Genomic DNA, 18,687 nt, shown 5'->3' on the forward strand with positions numbered 1-18,687 from the left:
TTTTAACTTTCTAACATAATTTAAAAGCGATCAAAGTTGGGGTCAAAAATGACCCCACATGGATAACGACGTGAGAAATGCTGCGTGAATAGCGGAGGGTTAATAATGAAAAAACATGTTGTGAATGTTTATGTTTATGTGTATGCCATTCATGCATATGTATGCACATGGAGGATTTCAATGGATAAAATGAGCGCAGAATCTTTTTTTTATTAATAAAAGTAGAAAATCCATTTCTTCATCTTTGTTAAGATTACTATTCAGAACTCTTATCTTTTCTAGCTTGTTGTTGACAATGTTTAGCATAATCACAGAAATTTTTCTGTGCTTTAGCAAGTACACCAGCATTATCGCCATTAGAATCCAATTCTTTAATAAATTTATCAATACGATTTAACCATGAATACAGATTTGGATATTGACTTAAATCAATCAATTCTGGAGTAGCTTCACACATAATCAACGTAAAATAGGTGACCAAATCGGCTAATGTTATTTCGGATCCACCTGCCAAATATTTCAATTGTTTTTGTTCAAGATTTTTTTCAAATTCGTTCAATACTTGAATGAAACGTGGAAGTTTTTCTTCATTAGGTAAACCTTGTCCAGGTTTGAATATGGGAAGCTAAATAAAAAAATAAATGATAAAAAGCGAATTGAGTGAAAAAAACAAACATCAACTTACAATAACATCACTCATAGCACGAAATAATGTACCCAATTCATAATCCATACAACAATTAATGATTGCTCGTTTTCGGACATCATTCAATGGATATAATGGAGATTCTGGTTTATTTGTTTCGATTATATAACGAGCAATCGAACGTGATTCATATAGATAAAGATCTGGTGGTTCAAAATAACCTGGAATCGTATGAAATGGATTGATCTGTAAAAACAATGAATTAATTAATTTTACGATAAATCAAAATAATTACAATTAACAAAAACCTTTAAATAATCTTCCGATGTTTGTTCCGATTTTGTTAGATCAATCAATTTCCAATCAAAATCTTTAAAATCAATCATTTTAGTAACAACATAAACAGTACGACATGGTGGACTTTCAGGCATCCAATAAATTATCGGTCGTATTTTAGCCATGATTTTGATTTTATTTGCTTACAAAAAAAAACTTTCGAATGAAAAATTTCAATTCAGATCAAACCAAAGAAAAATCGTTGAAAACAAATATTTATATATACAACTGTTTAAAATAAAACAAAATAAGAGTAAAAATTTTAAAATTGATCGAAAAATATTGATATTATTAATGATATAATCAACATGTACACACACACACTGACGCAATTTGTAAAATGTATGGCAAAAAAATAAAACAATTCAAAATTACAAAAATGGTTATGATTATTGTGTGATAATGATGTGAACTAAGAATGTAGATTATTCTTTAACTATTTAACTAAAGTTGATAATCCATTGATTTACATGTGTTTTTTTTTGGTTGTTTGATTGCTGTGCAATTCATGAATTCATAACCTGTTTATATAATAAATAACAAGAATGATAATACAACATCATCTTCATATATTTCAAAAAGAATTTTTCTTTTTTGCAAGGTTAAATTTTTTTTTCTACTTTGGCTTGCAAAATAATATAGATAACCATACACTAAAGAGGTAATGCACAATCATTGAAAACCTTGAATATACAAAAAAAACGAGAGAATGGATTAAGAAAAATCATGTTACAGTTAACGAATCATCAAGTTAAGGTATTTGTTTTGTTTCAATATAAGAAAAAATGTTACTGAAAAACTAGTCGATGATATGATTTTTTTTTGTTTAAATAGCCCTTTTACCTATTCGACACCTATAGAAGAAAATATCAAACTAATTTTGCACTAAAAATGAACATTGAAGGTTGATTATTTTTTTCTGTTCAATCGAATAGGATTTGATGATATCAGTTGAGAAAATATTTTTTAAAATTTAAATTTTTTTTGTATTCGATTTGGCAAAAAAAACAGAAAATTATCTACAGTTGTTGTTTCTCTTACAATTTCCTAAAACGATAACGACAATTATTTTTTGATTATAAATCATTCGATTGGTGATCGTGGTTCCAAAAAAAAATGACGATTATGATGATAAAAATAAACATATAACACAAAAATGAGAGAAAGAATGAAATCTCTTTGTAATCTTGGTTTGTTTACGTTAGAAAAAAATGTTGAAATCTTTTTTTCTTTTCTTAACCGCTTTTTTTCTCTTAGCGAGTCTCGATTATTTTCTTTATATGTCAGAAATTGGAAATCCGTGGTAAGTTTCTTATAAAGTGTATTTGAGTGTGTGTGTGGGTGCAATTCTTTCAATTATTATCAGCTAAATTGAAAAGAATTTCAAAATTCTAGTTTTTTTCCTCACATTATCAAAATGAAAATGAAAATTTAAGATTAAGAAGAAAAAAATTACCCTATTCAAATATTTCTAAGTGGATCGTCTTACATGAATAATAATGATGATGATGATGATAGAGATAGATAGATGTGTATAGTGTATTTTGGTTCATTCCTCCATTTAATTCAAAAAGATTTCTTGCAACCAAAAAAAGAATTTAGAAAAATAAATGAACTGACGTCAATCCTGTTGTTGTATGAGGGCAAACGAAAAAAAAATGATAACAATTGTCCTCCTATGTATAACTATCACATAACGGTATTTGTTTTTTAAATAACTACATTTCGTTTTCTTATTTCTAATTAAATTATTCTAATTAACAAAACGAAAATAAAAAATTTTCCTAGATAAAGATAATGAATAATTTTATACCTACATTTTCATTTTATTATCCATATAAACATTGCTTTTTTTTGGTGTACATTTCAAATGTTGTTAATTCCTTATTCTGGGAAAATTACAGAAAACTAAAGCTTTAAAATATAGAATAAGCAATTCGGTAAATCTACATTTGTTGTTGAGATTGGAAAAAAATTCATTCGAAATTAGAATATTATTATTATTGAATTCTTCATTATCTATTTATGAAAGTATGAAGGTATTTTTTATAGCTTAAATCAATTATTATTCGTGAAAAAAATAAGAATAGTGGTATTCTATACAATAAGTAGCAGCATCAGAATATAATAATATACATAAACATCATAACATAGAATATTCTGGACCAAGAATATAGAAAATATATTCAGATTCAGCTTTTATTATATATCATCCTTGTATTAGATTGACCATATTCTCTCTTTCTTTTTTGGGTAGTGATTCAAAAATTGTCAAATAATGCATGTTTCACCATGTAAATTATATATCAACAACAAAAACTAAAGAAAATAAAGATTCGGGCGCTGTTCATGTCTCTCACAGTTTTTCTAAACAAAAAAAAAAAATTCTCTCATATTTTTCGTAGGGTTCGTTGATTCATATCACATTCATTCATTCATTCATTCATTTTGGCTTTCTCACATTTTTTTTTCTGTAGTTCAAACACAAAAAAAAGCTAAAATTGTAAAAAAAACATATAGAGAAAGTGTGAAGAGTTGAATGAAAAATTTGGCTTTATTTCTTGACAGTAGTGGTCCAACAACATAATGTTCGAGTAACGGTTATTATTATTATTATTATCAAAACAAGGATATAACAACAAGAACAAGAACAAGCAATCTCTACCGATTCCCAAACTATTGGAAAAATATTTATCCGAAAAAAAAAAATTTCCGATGGGGTGTTAGCGGTGGTGGTGGTGGTGATGATAATAGTGAAGATGTTTTTTTTTGGGCAAGGAAATTTAGTGGGATAAAAACAAAACAAAATCTCTAGCTTTTTTTTGGTTCAAATTATGATAACATCATTCAATTCATTACATTCTTTAATTCGAGGTTATTGGATTTTGCGCATTGAAATGAATGAAAAAATCCGAATAGCTTTATTATATTGTGTGAAAAAAACCTAGATTTTTCATTATTATTATTATTCGGGTAGAGAAAATCATTCACAGACACACAGACGAAGAGAAATGGAAACAGATCCGAAAATCTTATCAGATTAAACAAATTTACACAATGATAAACGGATGTATGTGAAATGAAATAATAATAATAATTTGTTTTTGTTTTGTGTTTTTTGCTTGATTATCAAATTGTTGTTTGGGATTTCTTTTTTGTTTTGTTTGTCTCTTACCTAATTTCACGGTATTTCAACTATTTCAAAATGTATTATCCATATTGCGGATTTTGTTGTTGAGAGAATTTTTTTTTCATTTGTAATAATGCCGATAAATATCATCGATTAACTAAATGTTTTGATGTTAATAAATTGAAATTAATCATTTCAATCATCATAATGAATTGAAGCAAAATCAAACAAAAATCAAAAACAAATTAATCATTCATGTGAAACTATCTAATCCATCCATTCAATCGTCTGTCATTTATTTATTCAATCATTACAATCGATCCATCCAAATTTTTTGTTTGATTGTTGTTTTGCATACAATCTCATTTTATTTATTGATCACAAGTTACAAAATGGCTTCGAAAACATATTTTGCTTGTATTGAAATTAATCGTATGAAAAAAGATGGTACGACAATCGATGAAAATGCACCAAAAATTTGTTTCAAAGTAAGTGTTGTTATTCTTTGTGCATAATTTAAATGAATAATTAATTTATAAAATTAAAAATTGAAAAAAAAAATCTGAATTATTAGAGAGATGGCCAACGTTTTGATGAAGAATTTACATTAAAATTACCTGTCGAAACAAATTATGAATTTTTAATACAAATACGTCCACCAATGCCTGTACGTTCAGTTACAATACGTATGATTGATGGCGATGAAACCGGTGTAAAAATTGTCGATCAAAGTTCATCCGAAGATGGCGCCATGTATTCATTTCAATGGGATACAAATAATTGTATTCCGGATAAAAAACGTAAACGTTCAAAGGTAGATATGTCGTTTTTTTTTAAAAATGGAATGTTTACTTCTTCTCAAAACAAAATGAAATTAATTTCGATTTTCTTTTTTTTCTCGTTCAACAATCCAAAAAATATAGCTACAAATCAATATTTTATTTCAGGATAATATGAAATTAGAGATACCATTGCAGATAAAATTCTATAAAGCTGATGATCATAATCATTTACAATGGGGACAACCATTAAAACATATAAATTTTGAATGTGAACAAAAATCTGGTATGAATTGTTCGACAATAATAAAAAAATGTTATCTTTGATCGATCATCATCATCATCATCATCATTTGTTTTTAATTTTTTTTCTCACCTGTGTTTTTGTATGTATCGGGCTTAGTCAAATTCAATCAAACAAATCAATCAAACACCATTTAACTCTTTAAGTTTTTTTTTGACGATTCTTATTCGTTTGTTGCAAACATAAACATCGAATCACATGTTTTTTTATCTGAAATGAATGCTTAAAATTGACAAAAACAAAAACAAAATTAAATAACTGGTAAAATTTCAATCAAAAAAATCACACTTTTTTTCATATGAACACAAACATGCATTCTCAGAAATATTGTGAATTTTTTTTTCGTTTGCATCACATCATTGATAATCAATTCAACAAGTAAAAAAAAATGTTACGTCCAAAACCAAAATGTGTAGTAAAAATTGTATAGATTTTATTTATTGCCAAAAAAAAATTTCCATTTTTTAGCATATTTTTTTTTTGTTTGTTTTTTTCTTTGTAAAATACCTATGTTGAAAATATTAATTAATACTAATGATCAATAAAAAAACTTTTTGGAATAAAAAAAAATTTATTGGAAAATTATAAACTGGGTTTTTTTCTATGCAGTCATAACGAATGGAAATGCACAGCAGATTTCTGTGATTACAATGGGCATTTACATATTCTTAAATACTTTAGCTTTGAATAGTTATAATCTAAATTATCTATATCAATTATTGAATATGATCAATCCATATCGATACTATCATGAAGCTATTTATACAGTCATATATGGATTTGGTAGATGTGGACATAGAGAATTTTCCATAGTTCTTTATCGTTTTAACATTAAAAATGATGATCATTTTTATTATTGTATACGTCAAATGGTAATCAATGCAATCATATATCATTGTTTGGCTTTTTTTACATTGATTTTTCGATCGAATTCAATGCAAAATCGTCGAAGCCGAATCGAAAAGATGGAAAATCATCATCGATTGGCAAGAAAATCTAGTGTCATCTTACCAGAACTTGGATGTCATAAGGAATTTGTTATTAAAAAAATTCAAATTTGATTGCATACTCAGCCAATTGTCGATTTTTATTTGAACAAAAATATTCGATCCAGAATTGTTGATGAGCGCATGTACTGAAGAAGAAGAACAACAAAAATAAAAAAATTGTTGCTGCTGATTTTTTAATTGACGTTCATAGAATTCAACAGTGAATCAAAAAAATGGTTCTTTTAATTGATACAGTCGATTCTCTCTGTTAGCAACAAAAACAATACTATTCAACACAAAAATTCAAAAAACAAACAATTCACATTTTAAAACAAACAAACATTCAGTCAGTCAATTAATCGATTAATTAAAAAATTATTATCAGAAAAAATGATTTTCAATTTCAAACAAAAAAAAATTAAGAGTTTTTTAATTTTGCCGAAATTCTGTGTTCGTATTCGAACATTCGAATATTTTTTTTTCAGAACAAAAGTAGTGGCAAACAACTAAACCGGTAATAATTATTAATGACGATGATTATGGGAAAAAAACTCGTAGTAGCATATAAATCTATTATCATCGGATATATATATATATCTTTATTAATATCAACTACTATTACTTAAAAACTTAATAATAAACATCGTATCTGAAATTATAATCGGCAATAGGTAGTGGTAATATTGTTTGTTTGTTTGTTTGTTATTTTTGTTGTTGTTGTTGTTGTTTTTGTTGTCATCATCATCATCATCATCATCATCATCATCATCTTTATTGAATGATGGCAACAACAACGACAAGAACCAAGCAAGCTTGAAAAAAACCAAACCAAACCAAACCAAACCAACAGCATCATTTTGGGATATTGAATTTGTTTGCTTTTTCTCAACATCCATGATGATGATGTTGTTGACGATTCTTGTTTTTAATGTTTTTATGAATTTAAATACAAAAAAAAAGTAATTTGGTGGTGATTTAATAAAACAAACAAAAGAGAAAAGAAGAAAATCCATCCATCCATTTTCAATTTTGAATTCTGTTTCTTCTGAATTTTGGCAACTAAAGTTTTCCCAAAAATTAACAAAAAAGAAAAATTTCTGATTTTGGAAATATAGCGAGTTAGAGAGAGTGAAGATCATCCATTTTAAATTCAGGTATGATTCGAATGTTTTTTTGTATTCATTTTGAAATGTATCACTTATTTTTCTGTCATTTCAATTCCAAATTTGTTCCTTTCTCCTCCGATGCATCCGAATTAAAAAAAAATTCTTTGCAAAGCTGGTTGAGCAAAAAAACTGGATGAAAAAAATATAAGCTCATTCAATTCATCTAAATGGGTTAGCAATGATTTAGAGAGAGAGTGAAAAGAAAGAAGGAAAATGAATAGAGATAGATATATCGCATGGTATTGAAGGACAAACAAACAAATAAATAAACACAACTAACTAACTTAACAAGATAATGTTTGTTTGGAAATTTATTTATTTTTTTCCATTTCATTGAAACAAGATCGAAGGATAAAATATTGAATGAATGAAGAAGAAAATGAAAAAAAAGTTTCGTTTTGCTTTGTCCTGTCGTTTCGTGTCATCATCACTATCATCGATTTATTGATGATCACTCTTAAATTGACGAATAAAAACACGTGGTTTGTTTGTTTAGTTGTTTTTTTTTGACGATGATGGTTGTGGTGATGATGATGATAATGATTTTAAACCTGTGTGATGATTGATTTTAAAAATGGAATTCAATTTTCCATTTCTGCCTTGTTTAAAATTTAAAATTTTTTTTTCTTGAAAAATTTTTCCCCCTCTCTTTTTTTCCCAAAAGATTTTTTTTTTACAAATATTGAATAGAAGAATTGATAATCAATAATTATCACATGATTTTTTTGTTGTTGTTGTTGTTGAAACATGACCTAAATATTTAGTAGAAACATAGCAAACAAACAAACCAAACCAAAAATTGATGTCACACAGGTACATAATGATGATGATGGTGGGGGTGGTGATTTAATTATCATTTATTAATGATGATTACTTTTTTTTTGAAAATAAAAAATAAATTTCCTTTTTTTCCATATATTATATATAAACTGACGCCTTTATTATTATTATTATTCAAAAACAAATAGCAAAAAATGAAAAATCTACGGATGTTTATTATCATATCATATATCAGAGCTGGCCAAACTGCGGCTCGCGAGCCGCATGTGGCTCGCGAGCCACACTTCTATAATTCAAAAATCGAGGGTGAGGAGGGTGAGCTTGGCCACCCCTGTCATATATGATGATGATGATGATGAACAGACAAAATTCCGAAATAATCGTTTGTATATTTAGCTCTGTATTGTCGCCTGTTGTTGATATTTTGTCGTCATCATCATCATCATCATAATAATATGATCAAATCATTATCATTCATCATCATCGAATAACAACAACAACAACAACATTTTCTCCTGAAATACATACATAGGCAACAAAAACAGGCAGAAAATACATATATTTTGTTTGTTATTTTCATAAATAAATGATAAATTGATTTAAAGAAAGTTGGCGTCGTCTAAAAAAAAGTTGTTTGTTTGGAATGTATGTTTTTTTTTCTTCTGATGAATTTGATCAGTGGAAAATTATTTATAAAATCAAATGAGACATATAAACACACAGTAGTGTGATCCATTGATGAAATCAGTCAAATTTTAAATTTAAATTTAAAAAAAAAAAATTGAAACATTATGGGAATGATAATGATGACTGATGAATTGAATTGACAAACTGTCGATATTTTAGTTTCAATTTTCGATAGACAGAATAGATGAATGAATGAATGAAACAAACATCTTTAAACATCCAAACACAACAGATCAAATATCTTTATTTTTGACTATTCTCACCTTCTCAATGTTTGTAACATTGTTACTTTTTTTTTTTTTTTGATATTATAAATGGATGTGATATGTGATATGCATGCTAATAAATGATTGTTTGTTTGATGATGTTGATGATGGACAGAAAATAAATAACAACAACAACAATAATAAATCTTAATCCATCTTAATTATTGCTTATTTTGGTTTTTTTACGATAAGTTTTTTTAATCGGATTGTTTTTTTTTTAAAAAATTATCTTTTTTTTTTGCATAGCTGAATTTTGAATATTAAAGTGATTTTTTTTTTTGATTGAAAAACAATATTGAGAATTATATTGACATTGATTGTTTGTCGTGTTTGTGTGTGTGATGTATCTGTGAATATGAGTGAAGGACAACAACAACAACATCAACAACAATCACCATTACATCAGCTTGGATCATTATCAACAGGAATGATGGTCGATTCAAGTATACCGGTGCAATTGGTTAGTATACCACCGCCTAATCAAGTATCATCAAGTTCATTAGAACAACAACAACAACAACAACAAATATCATCGATACCATCATCATCATCGGCAACAACAACAACAACAATGTCAAATCAAGGAGCATTTTATAATCTAACATTATCGATGGCATTAGAAATTCCACCAACAGTTGCCATTGAAGAATATCCAACTGAAGATCCACAACTTCATTTACAACATTTACCAAATCAACAGACAATTAAACCTACTGTTGTAAAAGAAGGTTGGATATTTAAACGAGGTATGTTAACAATTTTTTTATATTATTATTTTGAAATTTCCTATGATTTTGAATGAAATATTAATAATTTGTCCAGGTGAACATATAAAAAATTGGCGTCCAAGATATTTTGTTTTATTTACTGATGGATCATTACGTGGTTTTAAGAAAAGACCCGATCCAGGCAATTATGATGATCCAATGAATAATTTTACTGTTCGTGGCTGTCAAATAATGAAAACAGATCGACCAAAACAATTTACATTCATTATACGGGGCTTGCAATGGACTTCGGTTATTGAACGAACATTTCATGTTGAATCTGAACAAGATCGTGATGCATGGTGTACGGCCATTGCACATGTTTCACAATCATTACCACCATTAGATCCACAATCGACTGATGTAGAAATGTCAGATGCAAATGTAACAGCCAATAGTATGAATCGTTTACAGATAACATCACGTGAATCATCACGTGGTCGTCGTATACAACTTGATGATTTTGAATATTTAAAAGTATTGGGTAAAGGTACATTCGGTAAAGTGATATTATGCCGGGAAAAGAAAAGTGGATCATTATATGCCATTAAAGTGTTGAAAAAAGAAGTGATTATCGAAAAAGATGAAGTGGCGCATACATTGACCGAAAATCGTGTACTTCGATATACAAAACATCCATTTTTAATTGTAAGTTTTTTTTATGTTTGTAAATTCAAATATCCACTGAATTTTTTTTCTTTAGTCATTGAAATACTCGTTTCAAACTGAAGATTTACTTTGTTTTGTCATGGAATATGTAAATGGTGGTGAACTATTTTTTCATCTTACACATGAAAGAAAATTCACTGAAAGTCGTACACGTTTTTATGCTTGTCAAATAATTTTGGCACTTGATTATTTACACAATCGTGGTATAATATATCGTGATCTTAAGGTTTGATTCAGTGATAATTATTGTTGAATATTTTTTTAAAATCAAATTTTTTTTTGAAATCAATATTTAGCTTGAAAATCTTCTGCTCGATAATGAGGGTAATATAAAAATTGCCGATTTTGGCCTTTGTAAAGAAGAAATCACTTATGGTAGAACAACAAAAACATTCTGTGGTACACCTGAATATCTTGCGCCAGAAATTCTAGATGATACTGATTATGGTCGAGCTGTAAGTAATAATTTAATTATATAAACTGATTTTTTATTTTTGAATTATATCTTCAATATGAACAGGTTGATTGGTGGGGATTAGGTGTTGCCATGTATGAAATGATTATCGGTCGATTACCATTCTATAATAATGATCATGATATACTTTTTGAATTGATACTTGTGGAAGAAGTTAGATTTCCTCCAACAATTTCACCCGAAGCAAAAGATTTATTAGCCGGTTTGTTGAAAAAAGATCCAACACAACGTTTAGGCGGTGGACCAGAAGATGCTAAACAAATAATGTTTCATCCATTTTTTCGTGGTGTTAATTGGCAAGATGTACTCGAGAAAAAGGTTTGAAATTCTGTGTGATTTTATCTTTGTTTTTATTAAATTGTCACAATATTTTTTCAAATAGATTGACCCACCATTTAAACCACAAGTGACAAGTGAAACTGATACAAAATATTTTGACCAAGAATTCACTGGTGAATCAGTACAACTTACACCACCCGAACGTACCAGTACGTTGGATTTGATTTCGGAAGAAATTGAACAGCCTTATTTTCAGCAATTCTCCTATCATGGCAGTGCTACAACATTGGCTGATAGTGTAAATTCATGATGATGAATTTAAAAATAAATAATAATCATTAACCGCCATCATAATTGATTCTCATAATTCAATCAAATCCATTATTTCATCAATTTATTGATCCTCATTTTTCAAAATCATTTTTTCTTAATTTCCGCCATTTTATGATCCTCTCTTTCACCTATACTCAAGAGTGAGATATTTGATTTTAAATCAAACATACACAGAAACGAACAACAAAAACAACACATGGATATTATCAATTTCAAATAACATTAAAAAAATGTTAAAATTCATTCATTCAACACATCAACCGCCTTGTTAAAGTTTATTTCTATTCTTTTTTTTGCATGTTTCAAAATTCAAGAGAATAGAGAGAAAAAAAAGTAGAAGAAAATTCTCCATTCATTTTTTTCCATTTTTCTTCTTTTTTTTTGATCGTCCAATCGATCATTTTATTTCATTTTTCTCCATCTCTTCTGCCTATTGCGGTTTTTATTTTATTTTTGAATCAGATTTTATTGTGTTTTTATCAACTTTTTTTTTAAAAAAAAATTGTTATAATTCTTTTTCTTATCTATTTGTCATTTTTATTTTTTATTTTCATTTTTCACACAATATATTCAAAATTTATATATAAATTATCAAATCTACGGTATATATTGAACCATATTGAACACCCACACACAAGCAAACAAATATACAAATGATGATAAACCATACAATATTGATAATTACACTGATGAAATATCACACACATATTATCTATATATACATCAATTGCAATGTCTCAATCTTTCAAACAAAACAAAACAAAACAAAGCAAAGCAAAACAAGATTCAAGAGAAACAATCGGTTGTTTTTTCCGGTTTTTTTTTCTACTAAATTGATCAAAAAAAGAAAAAATCCTCTATCAGCGATGAGCTATATCATTTATTTTCATTCTTATCCGTTTATCTGTTTTTCTTTTATATAAATAATTTTTTTATTATTATTCCCTTTTTGTTTTTGCTCTCTTATCTATTCACTATCTAAATAGAATCGATATTTATCCCGCTCTCTTTCCAACAACAACAACAACAACAAAAACGATTCGATAATAGAAAAAAAAATGGATTAAATTTTTATTGATTTTAACTTTCTTTGTGTTTTTTTTTATAATGAAAATATATTATTTTGTCGATCATAAATCATTTGATTTTTTCGAATTTGGATGAAGATCTTTTTCAATTGCATCGATTGCTACACGCATTAAACGTGAACGATTTTTGGCAAACGTATCCAATGCTAATTGTCGTGTTTTTTCCCATTGATATAATGATCTATAAATAGGTACAATATATTTCATACGTCCATATTTTGTAATAAAATCAATAGCTGTTGGAACAATATCATCATATTGTGCTTTTATACCACACATAATCCAAGCATTAATCACTTCACAATTTTTAACAGTAGACAATTCATAAAGTTCAGACATTCGTGATAATTTTTGTTTCATTGTTGTTGTCGTTATTGATTCATTCAAACGATTTTGGATTTGAATAAAAAACATTTGTTGCTGCATTGAATCAAGAGATTTGAATTCGTTTAATGGAAAATGATTGGAATCAGTTTCATTATCTTCAGCCTTAAGCCATTTGGTAGCTAAATTAACACTGGCCATCAAAAGTGTTTTATCATAATCAGGAATAACAGGTGGCATTCCGGGTGAATGAAGCCAACGATTCCAATCAATCGAATTAAGTATTTCGCTTTTGTTCGAATCAGATTTAAAATAATCGAAAAGAAAACGGCTAAAATCATCAGTAACAATTGATTGATATTTAAATTTATCAATATAGGCTTTCAAGAATGGTTCAAAAACTGTAGGGCCACCTAGTTTTTGCTCCAAATAGAATAGAAATGTATGACCTTTTTCATATGGAACGGAACTGAAAACATCATCCGGATTAATGCCATTAACATCGATCAAAAGTTTTGTAAATGGACTTGATTCACCATAATATTGTATGACAGATTTCAAACTATTCAAACCTTCCAAAGCATTCAATTGACGAAATTGTTCACCGTGTTTATCCAGCCGACCACCTGTTGGATTTTAAACATACAAGTTAAAAAAAAATCATTTTTTTCGACAATTTTAATTAGAATTATACATACTTATTTTTCTTTCCAAAAATGTAGTGAAACCTTCGTTCAACCAAAAATGACCATAATTAGCATTAGTGACAAGATTTCCAGTCCAGCTATGTGAAATTTCATGAGCAATCACATAAACTAATGATCGATCACCAGCCAATAATGTGGGTGTAGCAAATGTTAAACATGGATTTTCCATACCTCCATATGGAAATGATGGTGGCAATACAAGAACATCATAAACTCCCCAAACATATTCACCGGCAAAATGTTCCGCTGCATCCAATAGTTTATCAATATCGGCAAATTCCCAAGCAGCCGATTCAATTGTTCCAGGTTCAGCCCAAACATGAGAAATTCGTCCGATTTTTTTCGAAACCAAATCACCAGCAGCGATAGCAATTAAATATGAAGCTATGGGAACTTTTTGATTGAAATAATGTATTCGACGATTATCATCAATTGGTTTGGAATCATTGGTAATCATAGCACTCATTAAAACTTGAAGCTCTTTTGGTGCCTGAATTTCGGCCGAATAAGTTGCTTTCACTGATGGTGTATCCTGACAAGGTAATAATGCTCGTGCATTGATCGCCTGACATTGTGAATACATAAATGGATGTCGTTTATCATTTGTTTGTTCAGGTTTCATCCACATTAAAGCTCGTGATGTAGAATTTGTTCGATAATCAATATGAATCTGAAATTTTTCTGAATCAATTCCACTGATATTAATTTCAAATTTTGAACCAAATTCTGGTACAGGTGGATAAAATTTAAAAGGAATTGTTTGTTTAACACCATCGATTAATTGATAAACACCAAAAATAGTCAAATCAACCGTATCCAAAAAAAGATATTGTACGTTTGTAACAATCTTTCGAACAGTGAGAACAACATTTCCATCGAGTATTTGATTTTCGAAATCAATCGTTAAATTCAAATGTAAATGTTCAACTTTAGCTTCATCAGCACGGGCAAACGAATTAGGATCTAATGAATTATTTTTCAATTCTTCTTTTAGATTAGCCATTGTTGTTGGTAGATTAAAGAATTGACCAAGTGTTATCGATTCAGTTGCCATTACTGGTAGGTTGATGTTTAAATTATGATTATGATAATAATATAAACCTGCTCCAACTAAGGCTGCAACCACTGTTTGCGAAATAAAGAAAAAAAGAAAAAATTAAAAATCTTATCTTTTATTTACGATGGTTTTGATTTAAATATAAAAAAAATATAAAGTTGCTTAGAAACTACAGAAGCAAAGACATATTGGATGATATTGGATTGGGGAACAAAAAATCGGTCATTAGGTTAAGTAATAAAGACAATAGTGATATATCTGCCAAATCATCATCATTAACTTAAGTCAATTTCACCAAAATGACACATTTTTTTGGAACATTATCATTTCATCAGATAAATAGAGATGATCATGTTTTGTTTATACAGGACTTACAAGTAAATAATAGAAAAGTTTGTCTATTCATGATTGATTTAGTTATTTGATGATTGTTAGAAACAATTATAAATGATTGTTGCTGTTGTTGTTCTTCATCATTCTGATGATGATTTATATGACGTTTATGAAGTTTTGACATTGCTTCAAATATCAATTTTTTTCAACAACAACAAAAAAAATGATGATGTGATTGATTGAAAATATATTTGTACGCGTAAGCAAATAAAAAAAAAAAGATCAATGTATAAAAAAAACTTACCTATAACAACGATAATAACTTTGCAACAAGCTTTTAGCTATATGTTATTGATTTGGAATCCAAAAAAGAAAAAAGAAAAAAAATGATTAGAATAGCAATTTTTGTTTGCGAATAAAACTCTTACAATAAACGAACAAATTGTCGAAATAATAATTGAAAGAACCATCCAAAGGAGTATCATCTGATTCTGTGTTAACGTTTGCTCACCATTTTCCCCATTAAATGGAAAGCCCATTTTTTTTTTTTTTGAAAAAAAAAATGAAATTTGATTTTATTCAACAACGTTCAGGTTGTCCATTGTAAAATCCGAATCAATTGTAGTTTAAATATCCAATGATTTTTTTTGTTGTTAAATTTAATTAGTTTTTGTTCGTAATTGTTGAATTTTAATTCAATAAACCAATCCATTGATTAGGTTGTTGAATATGGATAAAATTATTTCCAGAATAACCGGTATTAAATTGGATAAATTTTATAATCCAATTTCATATTATCGACAATCATTTTTACAATGGTTTTATCATTCATTTTGTTTTTATTTTCATTTAAACATATTGATTATTTATCTTTCATCAATTACCATATATCCAATGATACGTTGTCAACATAATTCACATTATGAAAATGTATTTATTGATCATTATTGTTTATTTAATTCTACATATTTAATTGATTATCGATTATCATTATCATCATCTGAACGATTATATTATCAACAAACATGGTTTTCAAATATTCATTCAAATGATATTCAACCAAATCAAAATTCAAATGATGATGATGATTCGTATTATTATTATTCTATTCGTTTTCATCATTATTATCCACATTTAATTGCTATATTTACCATTTTGGTTAGCATTCGTATTTCATGTGAATTTTCAAATTTCAATCTTCTTTCTTTCTTTCTTTACCCCTTTCGTTCCATTCCTAATAGCTTTCAATAAATTTTATGGCAAATTTTATACGAATCAAAATGAATTCATTTCATCGAAAATTATTATATGATGATCGTTGTCGTTATTTTCATTGTAAAATTCGTAAACGAAAAAATCAAAAACAAAAAACGAGAAAAATGAAAATGAAAAAACCATTCATTTGTCTAAAATATTATCATTGTTTATTGATATTTTTCGATACCGAATCGATCATAATGATTGGATTATATTTTCAAATATTGATACTAAATTTTAATTTTAATCAAGATATTTTCTGGTATGGTTTTCGTATTTTTAATTATTACATTTTTACTATAATAAAAAATGATAACGTTGCTGAAAACGTTTTTGAATTGGTAAGATAATTTTATTGAAAAATTTTTCCCATTATTTTACAAATTTTTCCCATCATCAACAACAAGATGTTTCCAATATTTACTAAATGTTCAATACGAACATTCGGTACAAGCGGTATGGAAATACATTATGATGGTCTTTGTCAATTACGTTATAATTATTTTAATCGTATTACATTTACATTAATATGGTTAATTTATTTTTTCATTATAATTTTTATATTGATAAATTTTTTTAAAAAAATTTTAATCATATCATCTAAATATTATCGTCAATCGATTATAATATCAAAATTATTAAACAATGATGATGATGAGTATGATGATGATAGCAATGGTAATGATGTGGATGATGAAAACCGAATTGATCGTGAAACATTGAAAATAATATTTCGAAAACATATGGATCTTGATATATTTATAACAATAAATTGTTTAATAGAACAATTTGGTTCGAAAAGAACTAAACAGATTTTATCTATTCGGCCATTTTTCAACAACAACGATAATATGAATGAAAAAGAAATTGCTTTACTTGAAATGAATGATAATGGTAATGGTAATGATAATAATGGTACAATAATAAATGTGGATCAAATTTCATTCAATAAACCAGAACAACTGCAACAACAACGATCATTGCCATCATGATCAGCATAAAAAAGCGGAAAAAAATTGTCCAAATGTTTTCAAGGTTAGTGCTTATTTTGTGTTATCGTGGAAATGAACACATACAGAATCTAATCTTGACTTAATTACTAATGTTTTGTTTTGTTTTTTTCGGTTTCTGTCAATTTTTTTTTTTTGGAAAAAAAAGCCATGATGACATGATTACCATTGGATTTTCGTTTTCTCTCTTCCATCAAACAAACATTCCTCTGGAACTAAATCTACCAACAACAAAAAAAAAAGTTTAAAATGACATTTTTGTTCAACAAGAAAAAAAACTGACATTTGCCGATTATGAACTCTGCAAAAGAAAAAAAAAACATTAACAACAACAACAACAAAAATGTCAAGATAGCAAAACTTGTCAAATAAAATGTAATCTTTGATTTTGAAATTGGATTTTTTGAATTGAAAAAAATAAAAATTTTTTAAAAGAAAAATATGAATTCATTGAGAAAAACTATAGTTTCACCAGAGAAAAATATGTGGGAACCTAAAAATATGGTATTTTGAGATGAGAATTAAACAAATTGAAAAAAACAACACCGGATTCAGGATTTTAGCCAGAAAAATTCTTCGAATCCAATTAATTAATAGCGAAAAAATAAGAATGTTTTCTTCGAAACACATTCAAATGAGAAAACAAAAGGAAATCCTGGTAGTATAATGATTCATTCAATGATTTTATATTTCCAAATCAAATCATTATCGCCAAAATCAATTTGAAATTAGAAAATAACCCGGATTCCTTTTTTTCGTTTTCCTTAAATGATGATTAATCATCATCGAACAAAACAAAGCAAAACAAAAAAAAAATTGCTGAATTAAAATCAAACAAATTTACTCTTTCTTTCTTTTTGTTTTCTTCAAATAAATCTTTACACTTTCGAAGCTTCATACAAATCTTTGTTGGATTCGATTCTTTGTCGGTTTATGTCTGGATTTTTCCTTCTTTTGATTGTGTGTCAGAAAGAAAGAAATCATCTACAACAAATGGACTAATTTGCATAAACAAATCCGAAAACGATGATGATTAAAAATGTCTGTCGAATATTTTTTTTCGAATCTGGCATTTTTTTTGATACAATGTTTTTCTTTGGAATCATCATGTTAATCATTTTTGATTTTCTTTTTCTTCTTCTTCTTCTTCTGGTTTTTCTTCGTTTGATTGATATCACCAGATCAACAAATAAACATGTAGAGCGATTCACAACCAAACGCCCCATAGACAACACCAAAAAAAAATCATTTGTTCAGAAAGTTGGGTTTTCTTCTTCTTCTTGTTATTTTCTGGTTAGTTTAAAA

At 27.6% G+C, this 18,687-nt stretch overlaps 5 protein-coding genes across 9 annotated transcripts; 3 read left to right on the forward strand and 2 right to left on the reverse strand.

The window, feature by feature from the left end:
• Nucleotides 1-103: 103 nt before the first annotated feature.
• LOC113798691 (glutathione S-transferase D7-like) lies at nt 104-6,593 on the reverse strand. Of its 2 annotated transcripts, XM_075824599.1 has the most exons (4): nt 6,265-6,593; nt 955-1,210; nt 686-892; nt 104-625 (listed from the first exon to the last, which is right to left on the reverse strand). In XM_075824599.1, the coding sequence occupies exons 2-4, from the start codon at nt 1,105-1,107 to the stop codon at nt 257-259; spliced, it is 729 nt and encodes a 242-aa protein (XP_075680714.1). In that variant the 5' UTR covers nt 1,108-1,210; nt 6,265-6,593; the 3' UTR covers nt 104-256. The 2 variants fall into 2 exon arrangements, with proteins under 2 accessions (XP_075680714.1, XP_027205062.2); XM_027349261.2 differs by lacking the exon at nt 6,265-6,593 and having other exon boundaries at nt 955-1,289.
• Nucleotides 2,232-5,477, forward strand: LOC113798709 (CB1 cannabinoid receptor-interacting protein 1-like). 2 transcript variants are annotated; one of them, XM_027349280.2, is made up of 4 exons: nt 2,232-2,285; nt 4,498-4,600; nt 4,687-4,926; nt 5,036-5,477. In XM_027349280.2, exons 1-4 carry the CDS (start codon nt 2,263-2,265, stop codon nt 5,216-5,218), a joined length of 549 nt encoding a protein of 182 aa, XP_027205081.2. In that variant the 5' UTR covers nt 2,232-2,262; the 3' UTR covers nt 5,219-5,477. The 2 variants fall into 2 exon arrangements, with proteins under 2 accessions (XP_027205081.2, XP_075680717.1); XM_075824602.1 differs by lacking the exon at nt 2,232-2,285 and adding an exon at nt 2,592-2,681.
• A 323-nt stretch (nt 6,594-6,916) lies between the features above and the next one.
• Nucleotides 6,917-12,690, forward strand: Akt (AKT serine/threonine protein kinase). Its single transcript, XM_027349218.2, has 7 exons — nt 6,917-7,338; nt 9,330-9,829; nt 9,906-10,498; nt 10,554-10,745; nt 10,816-10,974; nt 11,040-11,312; nt 11,377-12,690. Exons 2-7 carry the CDS (start codon nt 9,439-9,441, stop codon nt 11,581-11,583), a joined length of 1,815 nt encoding a protein of 604 aa, XP_027205019.1. The 5' UTR covers nt 6,917-7,338; nt 9,330-9,438; the 3' UTR covers nt 11,584-12,690.
• Nucleotides 12,646-15,678, reverse strand: LOC113798634 (leukotriene A-4 hydrolase). Of its 2 annotated transcripts, XM_027349201.2 has the most exons (4): nt 15,544-15,678; nt 15,420-15,456; nt 13,717-14,850; nt 12,646-13,644 (listed from the first exon to the last, which is right to left on the reverse strand). In XM_027349201.2, exons 1-4 carry the CDS (start codon nt 15,652-15,654, stop codon nt 12,737-12,739), a joined length of 2,190 nt encoding a protein of 729 aa, XP_027205002.2. In that variant the 5' UTR covers nt 15,655-15,678; the 3' UTR covers nt 12,646-12,736. The 2 variants fall into 2 exon arrangements, with proteins under 2 accessions (XP_027205002.2, XP_027205009.2); XM_027349208.2 differs by lacking the exons at nt 15,420-15,456; nt 15,544-15,678 and adding an exon at nt 15,158-15,315.
• On the forward strand, nt 15,572-17,820 carry LOC142646281 (uncharacterized). Of its 2 annotated transcripts, XM_075824743.1 has the most exons (5): nt 15,572-15,708; nt 15,783-16,273; nt 16,357-16,713; nt 16,780-17,407; nt 17,531-17,820. In XM_075824743.1, the coding sequence occupies exons 2-4, from the start codon at nt 15,845-15,847 to the stop codon at nt 17,362-17,364; spliced, it is 1,371 nt and encodes a 456-aa protein (XP_075680858.1). In that variant the 5' UTR covers nt 15,572-15,708; nt 15,783-15,844; the 3' UTR covers nt 17,365-17,407; nt 17,531-17,820. The 2 variants fall into 2 exon arrangements, with proteins under 2 accessions (XP_075680858.1, XP_075680857.1); XM_075824742.1 differs by lacking the exon at nt 15,572-15,708 and having other exon boundaries at nt 15,711-16,273.
• The last annotated feature ends 867 nt before the right edge of the window (nt 17,821-18,687 follow it).

The sequence above is a fragment of the Dermatophagoides pteronyssinus genome, unplaced genomic scaffold, assembly GCF_027571235.1.
Source record: "Dermatophagoides pteronyssinus isolate colony J.1.1.1.1 unplaced genomic scaffold, Derpt_VIB-CSIC_2022.12 sq0002, whole genome shotgun sequence".
NCBI lineage: Eukaryota > Metazoa > Arthropoda > Arachnida > Sarcoptiformes > Pyroglyphidae > Dermatophagoides > Dermatophagoides pteronyssinus.

Coding starts and splice junctions, on each gene's coding strand:
- LOC142646281 (XM_075824743.1), top strand. CDS start 15,845: ATGGATAAAATTATTTCCAGAATAACCGGTATTAAATTGGATAAATTT. Junction 16,274..16,356: donor TTGCTATATTTACCATTTTG/GTTAGCATTCGT, acceptor CATTCCTAATAG/CTTTCAATAAATTTTATGGC. Junction 16,714..16,779: donor CTGAAAACGTTTTTGAATTG/GTAAGATAATTT, acceptor ATCAACAACAAG/ATGTTTCCAATATTTACTAA.
- LOC113798634 (XM_027349201.2), bottom strand. CDS start 15,654: ATGGGCTTTCCATTTAATGGGGAAAATGGTGAGCAAACGTTAACACAG. Junction 14,851..15,419: donor AGTTATTATCGTTGTTATAG/GTAAGTTTTTTT, acceptor TTTCGCAAACAG/TGGTTGCAGCCTTAGTTGGA. Junction 13,645..13,716: donor ATTTTTGGAAAGAAAAATAA/GTATGTATAATT, acceptor AAAATCCAACAG/GTGGTCGGCTGGATAAACAC.
- LOC113798709 (XM_027349280.2), top strand. CDS start 2,263: ATGTCAGAAATTGGAAATCCGTG. Junction 4,601..4,686: donor CACCAAAAATTTGTTTCAAA/GTAAGTGTTGTT, acceptor CTGAATTATTAG/AGAGATGGCCAACGTTTTGA. Junction 4,927..5,035: donor AAAAACGTAAACGTTCAAAG/GTAGATATGTCG, acceptor CAAAAAATATAG/CTACAAATCAATATTTTATT.
- LOC113798691 (XM_075824599.1), bottom strand. CDS start 1,107: ATGGCTAAAATACGACCGATAATTTATTGGATGCCTGAAAGTCCACCA. Junction 893..954: donor CATCGGAAGATTATTTAAAG/GTTTTTGTTAAT, acceptor TTGTTTTTACAG/ATCAATCCATTTCATACGAT. Junction 626..685: donor GTGCTATGAGTGATGTTATT/GTAAGTTGATGT, acceptor TTTTTTATTTAG/CTTCCCATATTCAAACCTGG.
- Akt (XM_027349218.2), top strand. CDS start 9,439: ATGAGTGAAGGACAACAACAACAACATCAACAACAATCACCATTACAT. Junction 9,830..9,905: donor AGGTTGGATATTTAAACGAG/GTATGTTAACAA, acceptor TAATTTGTCCAG/GTGAACATATAAAAAATTGG. Junction 11,313..11,376: donor AAGATGTACTCGAGAAAAAG/GTTTGAAATTCT, acceptor TTTTTCAAATAG/ATTGACCCACCATTTAAACC.